The sequence below is a fragment of the Anneissia japonica genome, unplaced genomic scaffold (genome assembly GCF_011630105.1).
Source record: "Anneissia japonica isolate Jap-2015-1 unplaced genomic scaffold, ASM1163010v1 scaffold287754_len4335492_cov202, whole genome shotgun sequence".
NCBI classification, from domain to species: Eukaryota; Metazoa; Echinodermata; class Crinoidea; order Comatulida; family Comatulidae; genus Anneissia; species Anneissia japonica.
This window is the reverse complement of record NW_022705543.1, coordinates 1,146,588-1,155,322: the sequence shown is the minus strand read 5'-3', so window position 1 is coordinate 1,155,322 and position 8,735 is coordinate 1,146,588. Positions and strand designations below refer to the sequence as shown.

Here is an 8,735-nt window from a genome sequence, read left to right as displayed (position 1 = left end):
TTACAGTAGAGAGTACCGTTGACCAGTAATAGAATGGATATTAAACCATGCACAAATTAGCATCTCCACACTTTCCATATTAAAAAGGCACTAGACAGGCATTATAGAGGCATCATGTCTACTTTTTTGTTGTTTTCATGTGGTGATTTATTGTACGATATTATATTCTATTCATTAAAGAGGGCCCTTGAACATCAGCCTCCCTTTCGGAAAAGTTGAAAGGGCTACCCTGTTTTAATATTGTTAAAATAAAATAAATAAAAAATACAAATAGAAAAATTAGCTCTTTCTGGATGGAAATGTGGAACATGAAGCATTTATTGAAACAACTACTGCCTTTCAAAACGATATACAATAACTTTTTTTAGCTTTATTTATTAAAAAACAACTAAATATTTTCATAATTGATATTTTCTCAATTGCTAATAAAGGTACATTATTTTAAGCCAAAACACAAAATCCTCAAAAAAAAATTTCCTTGAAAAGTTTGAAAAATGCTTACTCAATAATTTTAAAAAGGACTCCTCTACTGTAAAAGCCTGGAAATGTAGAGCACTGGGCACTTATTACACTTAATGTAGTATGCATGTTTAGGGAGAAAAAGTCATAAAAATTTCAACCCAGGAGAGTGGAATTTAAAGACAAGCACTTTTAAAACCATGAAGCTATAATGCCTCTCCAAAATATGAAAATAGAAAATTAAAAAAATGGATATGAAAACAGACTTACTCTGATATGGACGCTGGTACAGCCACATTGAATTTGGAATTTGCTCGATTTTCAGTGCCAGTTCCAGTTGAAAAACCATATATTAATGGGTTGTAGTATTTAAAAACATCTAAGGAGATAATGAATCATTTTTAATATAATAATAATAATAATAATAATAATAATAATAATAATAATAACAATAATAATAATAATAACAATAACAATTAGGGCAAAATTACACTGGTTGGGGCTGAGGAAAGAAAATTTATGGTTGTGGCACCTTTAGATAGCAGTACCCACTGCTTACTTGGACTCGAATTCAACCCTGGCCATCAGGTGCAAGCTCGGTGGTCTAGATGTATGATGCCAGGCTAGTAATCTGGAGAACGTGGGTTCGAGTCCCACCCAAGAACAACTTGCGATTTTTTTCGCAGTTGTTTTCAAAGGTACTGAGTATTCGGTACATTTCCATGTCAGGTAGGGCAAAATTTACACCTATAAATAATAATAATATAACTAAAATAATGAACAATAATAATAAAAAAATAAATATAACATAACAAGCAATCTTATGTGTGACTACTTAGTTGCGCTCCAATCTCCCAGTTTATAAGGGACCAGAAAGGGCTACGGGGCACCTCCTACATACACAATTAAAAAACAAAAGGAACTGACATTGTATAACAATAGATGCAGTTTTTTCAGCCTTATTTATATCTTTTCAGGTAGAGGATTAAACACCACTAAGTCATTTTGTTAGCAAAATTACATTGCTGAAATTTTTCTTTCCCGTGGTCCCTCATTATGCCGCTGTTTCAAGTACGATATATATTTAATATCCTATTTTAAAATATTCTGAGGAGAAATTATTTTGAATCTTACTTGGTAAACTGTGAACTTCAGTTATATCATCATCACCACCAATCCTACAGATAAAACATTCATAGTCTTAGAAAAGCTACAGTGTGTATTCAAATGCTGGGTGGGGGGGGGGGGGGGGGGGGAGGGGAATACACTCACGGACCCAGCAATTTGATATAGCCAACATGGTTGGGGCTGATGCAAGAAAATTTATAATTGTGGCACCTTTAGATAGCAGGAAATGGCATTCCCCAGTGGCGGATCCAGGAATATGATATAAAGGGGCCCAGTGAGGTACTTTCACAGATAGAGGGTCCACCCCAACCATGATGGGGCTGAGGAAAGAAAATTTATGATTGTGGCACCTCTGGATGGCTGGAAATGGCACTCTCATACTTAAACTTAATTGTAAATTTATTTTACTGCATTTTGTTTTTATTTTCGTAATTTAGAGATTCAGATTAAATTTAAATATTATTTTGATAAATTTAGGGGGGCCCCTTTTATTTGGCACTGGCAAAGACAGCCTACTTACGACCATGATATGCCTCTAAATTCAGTTAATACACCAATTAATGTACTAGCTTCTGCTCCATTTGCTGCCTGAAAAAAATACCAGAAAATTCAATTGTATTGTAAAATAAAGGTTGAAATACAGCATACAATATATACAACATTTAAAACTAACAATAATAATGTCAGTCTCAAAAGCATATTGATATATGCTTATTATTTTATTATATTATTTATCAAGATGAAATAGAAATGGTTTGGCATATCAGTTGAAGTATAGCTTCTCAACCTTGAGATCAGGGTTCAATCACTCACTGTGTACTTCGCTTCTATAAATTAACGCGGGGGTGGGGGTAACAATGTGTAGCACTTAGAAGACGGCATTAGGCACTACATAAGTCTAAAATATTAACTAAATCATAAAAGTCATATTATAAAGAGAAACTTACTGTTAATGAATCTCCCATAGCAGCAATAACATTAATATCACCTGGTCGCAATTGATGGACTACACCGAAAGTAAAAATTAAAAAAATGAATGCAAGTTTAACCTACAGTACGGCATCGTTTGAATACAAAAATAATACTAATACTAATGATAATAATAAATATATTTCTATATAGTGCAAAATGCTATAAATTACTATGCACTTTACATTAAGAGCAAAAGCTGGATCAGAATTAAAAGAAAAGATGATTAAAAATTAGCATAAATCTTTATGCAATCAAATTAATAATCAGAAATTTATCAGAATAATAACAGGTTAATTTTATTAAAATTATTAATTATTGTTTAATTACTAAAATTTCAACTAATTTGTTATCAATTACCTTCTCATCCTATTTTTTAAAATTCTTTTCCATTTTGTTTTAGTTTTCTTATCTATTCAACTATTTCATTGTTTACATTTTGTTTTGTGTTTGGCTTTTCATTTCTTTTCTTTCCTTCCAACAACCCTTGCCTGTATTTCCCAATCCCATTTCCTTTTTCTATTTTATGTTCCCTTAACATTTCCTTCCTTTTTCATTCTAGTGTTTCTTTACTATCTCCTAAAGTTTCCTTATATAAAAGAAACTGCAGTGAACCCCTGATGAAATCAATACTCTGTTACTATGGTCACCAGTTTTATCCAACAGACGATAACTAGGCTGTTCACTTGTTTCAGGTTTTTAATTGAGCCATACAGACTCTTAGTACATGAAAATATTAGAAAGGAAAACTAGTTAATAGGCCTATTGTAAATTTGCAAAACAATTATCACTTTCATATATTCATATAAATAATATTCTATGATATAAACAGGAACATATAAACAAAAGCAATATTGCAGGGAAATTGTTAAGCTATAGATCTTACCTGATTTTGGTTTCTCTGTAGATTTTGATGGTGGGCAAGGGAAGTCAGACATAAATGCATCCTGTAAAAAATAATGAAATTAAAAATGCAAAGCATTACATATAAATAATAGAAATAATCATTGAAAAGAAAAATGAAAGCAGATAGAAGTGGATCAGTGACTTTGTGGTTAAGGTGACTGCCTTATAATCCTGGGTTTAAATCCTGAAAAATCCAACATTACTAAATTTAATGTAAACAATCTACCTTCCCTCACCCCCAATTTAATAGTCCTATATATGCCACTGGCTTCTACATAACAAGTACCAGCACTGAAGCATTGCATACAGATGGCAGATCTGCAATCAGGGATATAGTTCAGATTTTGAATTCCTCCCCGACCCACCATCTTTGAGAACAAACCCTTCTAACAAACCAAACCATCAAACACTATCAAAATGATGATGAAACTGAATTTACATTCATGAATACTTAAACCCCCGACCCCCACATAAGCCCGATGGACCCCTCTTGACCTTTGCCTCCATTGGAATTAAAACCATATTTATGGATCATGATTCCATGCCTGGGTTTAATTGAGTTGAATTCTGGGTTTTTCCTGGACATACCTTGATTGTTTGCTCTGATACTTGTTTATTCAGGTTCTGCAGTTGTTCATCATATTCTTGCAGTCCAGCAATTATTTCCTTATATTTTTGCCATTTTGCTGTAAACATAAAAAGAAAAAAAAAAATCAAAAATAGGCAGCATATATAGTTAATTACTAGTACAGAAGTCAGCTTTCTTTCTTTTGGACAAATTACATTTTTGTTATTGTTTGTTTTTGAATGTTTAATTTCTGAGTTGAATACTTACCTTTGAACCTTAGGCCCTCGATTACCTCTCGTGCCACCAAGGCAATCGGTGGTGTAGCCCCAGTGCAAGATAATTAATTGCTGGGCCCTTTAATGTCAAGCGTGAAAAGACGGATACAAGGCTTCTTTCTGATCAGCTCACAAATGTGAGTCTGGAGGACATTTAGTCGGGGTAACGTGTTCTGAAATGCATCTGATCGGACACAAAGACAGAGCCTTGGTGGTGTTTACTTAGGCCAAACTCTTTATGCTTCTACATTCTGAGATGTTTTTAAACAGACAATAAAGCATAACACGCAGAAATATCTATAACAATATTCGAAAAAAAAATATCCAAGGATATAAAAAGTCATATTTTATTTTGTTTAGGGCCTATTGGGCATTTCATGAGTCTCTGATAAAGTAAACTATTGACAACAATAGAACAATCATCCACCTACTTGTGGTGAACTAAATCTAAAATGTATTCAAGTATAATCACCTGACGTCATTCAAAAACATGAACAATGTCGCTGAACAAACTTTAAAATAGAGAACAAAAACATGCGTGCCAATAATTCAATTGCTGAAATATGCTTTCAAAAAAGTATTTTTACTGCATCAGACTCAAGCAGACTGATGCATATGTTAACACCTGAATGAAAGAAAATAGCCTTGAATGAATTCAAAATATATGAAGCTGTTCATGGCTTTTTTTTTTGGTAAGAAAGTTTAAAAGTTATCCTACTTTCAGTGTTTGGTGGCACGTCATTAGTGGATTCAAAGGGCCCAGGCTGGTCCGCCAAAAACCCCCCACCCCAATTACTTTCTTTTTAAAATTAAAAAAAGTGCTATTTTCACCCAATCTAGAGGTGCCATAATCATAAATTTTCATACCTTAGCCTCAACCATGAGGTGGTATACCCCATCTGTCCTTCCCTGGGCCACCTCTATTTTGAATTCTTGGATCCACCACTGCACATAATAGGTACATTGTAATAAGCATAATCAATAATAATGGCCTCTGAAACCTAATACTATTCTGGGGCGGATGCAGAGGGGGCGCAGAGGGTGTGATTGTACCCCCCTAAATTGTACGAAAGTGCAATTTCCGGGCACCTAGAAGTCCATATTCTTAAAATTTTTGTGGTGTGGACTCTCACGCACCCTCTACCGCTAAATTCTACATCCGCCCCACCTATTGATGGGTCCTTCTAATATTTTAGATCTATAGGCCTAATGAATGGGTAACAAATAGCCCCGGGCCCCAGTGCCTTGCATTGGCTGCACAGCTCATACCTATGCACCTGAAGGCAATACAATTTTGGGTCCGCCACAAACTTTTAATTGTGAATTTTATATTTAGGCTATGTTCAGACACGAGTTACGCTAACCTAGTGGTGTGAACTTGTGCACTGCCTAGCAAACGCCAGTACAATCGCACATTCACTGGCATAAAGTAATCCGCAACAGACCCCAGATTAGCGTACGCCACTGAGTTACGAGTCATGCATCAATGATTTCACCGATTGCGATAAGCCTAGATGCAAACAGGAAATAAAATGCCTGATTACAAATATGAATATTTTGCGCGAATATTTACGCTAGAGTTTATTAATCGCCCAGTCTGCACATCTCGCTATTTACACCATGGATTAACATACGCCAGGCGTTAGATAGACCTGGCGTATCTCTAAGGTCTGAACATAGCCTATGTGTGATATTAAACATTATTGTGCAACAAATATTGGCCAACTGTTCACATACAACTGTTCATAAATCTTTATAGTTTTAACTAGAAATTTTAATGTATTGTATATTAAATTTGATATAAAGTACAATATTTTAATTATTTTATTAAATTATTACAAAATCATATTAAAGAGTTTTTGTAATTTATATATTTATTTTGCTAACTTTTTGATGAACATTTAATAAAATACTGAATACAACACAATAATTTACAACTGTAGTTAGTGGTTGAAGAGATTAATTTGACATACAGTGCAATATTTTAATTACTGCTTATTAAATTATTACAAAATCATTTTAATATGTTTTTTGGTAATTTATATATTTATCTTATAAAATACTATATACAACATAATCACTATTGTAGATTGTGGATAAAGTGAACATGAGTAAAAATATAAACATCACACTCACTGTTATAACTTGAAGTAGACACAAACGCAAGCAGGAAATAGAGAAACCAAAGAATTGATCGCATTACTGTACAATATGTCCTTTGAATGTGAAAGCCTGTGAATAAATAAACCCCAAAAAATAGCAACATTATGTGCAAAGCCCTGTCTAGACTATCAAATTATATTTGACAAAAACATGTTACATGCTTAAATACGGTCATGATGACATCACATCATGACCATACATAGGCATATCACGGCTATATATCGGCATACAACAGATTTTTGTCAAAGAAAATTTGATAGTGTGCATGTATGATTCACAGTTGATAGAGACTCCCTGTACAACAATACTGGCATAAATTAGACATTATTTGATATATAGAACCAAAACTCTTTAAAAACTGTATGGCTACAGTTAAGTGATGTTTACCCTACTTTTTAAAAAAGCCAGGTGTTTGACTTGTCAAAATTCCCCAAGCTCTGTACTACACAAAAAATACAGCCCTGTTTCCTGCACCCACGAAACCTTAAATCCCGGATCATACCCCTGATTTATAATACCTGAACAGTGTTAAATTCTTTATTTGCAATTACTGTAATAAAAGATAAAACTTGGATATTCTGATTGTGGTACATACAATACAATACAATATCAAATGCAAGATAAAAACAATTAGTGAACAATTCAAGATTTAAAGAATGATATGGGTATGCAGCATGCCAAAGTGCATGCATATTTTGCCACTGAGGGGATTTCAAATAAGAACATGCATCATTAATAAAACCAAAATGAAATTTAAATATTCATTTATGATGTATAGATTATTTATGCAAACAATTCCATATGAATAGTACCACACAACATGTCTATATGTTAATTACCTGGTTGTGCAAAATAAAGAGAATGCCAATAAGAGTATATGATTAAAAAAAAACACTGCAGTTCAGTTTCCCATTAGGGCACTGTGCATAATTACAAGGAAGTATGAATGACAAATCTAAACTTTGACACTGACATATAAATCAACTTAATAAAATACCATTGATAAAAATCATTTGGTTTTATAAGCATTCTCGAAAAACTATTGTAGTATTCCATGAAAAAACATGTGTATATGACACAACTAATTGTGTAGGATTAGGCCTACTTACCAACTGATACTCTATAAAGTTACTTTATATACCCTATAAACTGTAGTAGTTCCAGACAGTGTGATCTTCTTCTTTACACACATTCAAGGTACCTGTGTTCATACTGTGTTTATGATCTGATCAACCTTTGATAATTTCATCACAACTGTTGATAGTAGGTCAAATTTGTCAAATCACAATGGTCACAAGACCGGACAAATCACATGACTGGAAATGGAAACCACTAAAATAAACTCTACAAGACCTATATTTCTATGCAATTGGCAAATTGCCAAACACCTGGGCAATATGGAATATATGCATGAATGGGTAGATTGAAACACGTACAACCTAAAAAAAAAAACAAAACATGCTAGGTATTTGTGTTCATTTTAGTAAACAAATCATTTAACTACACTACTTACAGTCAATTTGCGCCATGTAACTTTACGGAATGTAGTGTGATGAAATTAAAAATTATGCACACACAAACTGGGTGAAATTATAAGTAAGAGTTGGGTGGCAAGGTTCTGAGTTGTTGCTGGGTAAGTTAAGTATGCAAGCAAAACTGCTATTTTCTGTACCTGATTGGCAGAAGGAAATGAGGTGTCATGAAAAATGTAGGCTACTCTGGAGAAGAACGTTAGGGTAGAGGAAATACGGTAAAAGGAAAGGATAAGGGGGTAAAATACTCATCAGTACTATCAAGCATGAAGCCTTCGTGGTCTAGTGGTTATGACGCTCACCTTGTCAGCGAGAGGTCGCAGGTTCGAATCCCGTCGGAGGAATTTTATTACACAATGACTTTTATAGGACTTTATTCGTTGAAAAGCTACAGGGTAGCCTACGATGTTCCATCATGTCCTTATTAACCGCTGTATATGTACCTTTGATGATTTATATTATATTTATTCAGCAGTGTTAACGACTAACTTCTTTCAATATCATATAAAATATATGACAGTATTTATTTCTAGCCGTTTCTCCAGATAATTTATCTGGCCGAACGCCCTCGTGAGGCGCACCATTGTGTAATAATGTTCCCAACGGTTATTTGGACCTGTTCAACCATGAAGCCTTCGTGGCCTACGATGTTCCATCATGTCCTTATTAACCACTGTATATGTAACTTTGATGATTTATATTATATTTATTCAGCAGTGTTAACGGCTAACTTTC

At 33.8% G+C, this 8,735-nt stretch overlaps 1 protein-coding gene across 4 annotated transcripts in view; it reads right to left on the bottom strand.

Moving 5' to 3' along the window:
* The window catches only part of LOC117105722 (phospholipase B1, membrane-associated-like), a 14,162-nt gene extending 6,132 nt beyond the window's left edge, over nt 1-8,030 (bottom strand). Inside the window, exons 1-8 of one of the 4 annotated variants that reach the window (XM_033246968.1) lie at nt 7,982-8,030; nt 6,442-6,537; nt 4,051-4,148; nt 3,443-3,503; nt 2,535-2,593; nt 2,108-2,175; nt 1,594-1,637; nt 730-838 (exon numbers count right to left, since the gene is read on the bottom strand). In XM_033246968.1, coding sequence (XP_033102859.1) covers nt 730-838; nt 1,594-1,637; nt 2,108-2,175; nt 2,535-2,593; nt 3,443-3,503; nt 4,051-4,148; nt 6,442-6,537; nt 7,982-7,997 — 551 coding nt within the window. In that variant the 5' untranslated portion in view covers nt 7,998-8,030. Of the gene's footprint in view, nt 1-729; nt 839-1,593; nt 1,638-2,107; nt 2,176-2,534; nt 2,594-3,442; nt 3,504-4,050; nt 4,149-4,297; nt 4,603-4,777; nt 4,931-6,441; nt 6,538-7,577; nt 7,852-7,981 lie in introns of those variants that run through there. The other 3 variants (XM_033246969.1, XM_033246970.1, XM_033246971.1) reach the window with 3 other exon arrangements.
* Nucleotides 8,031-8,735: the final 705 nt, after the last annotated feature.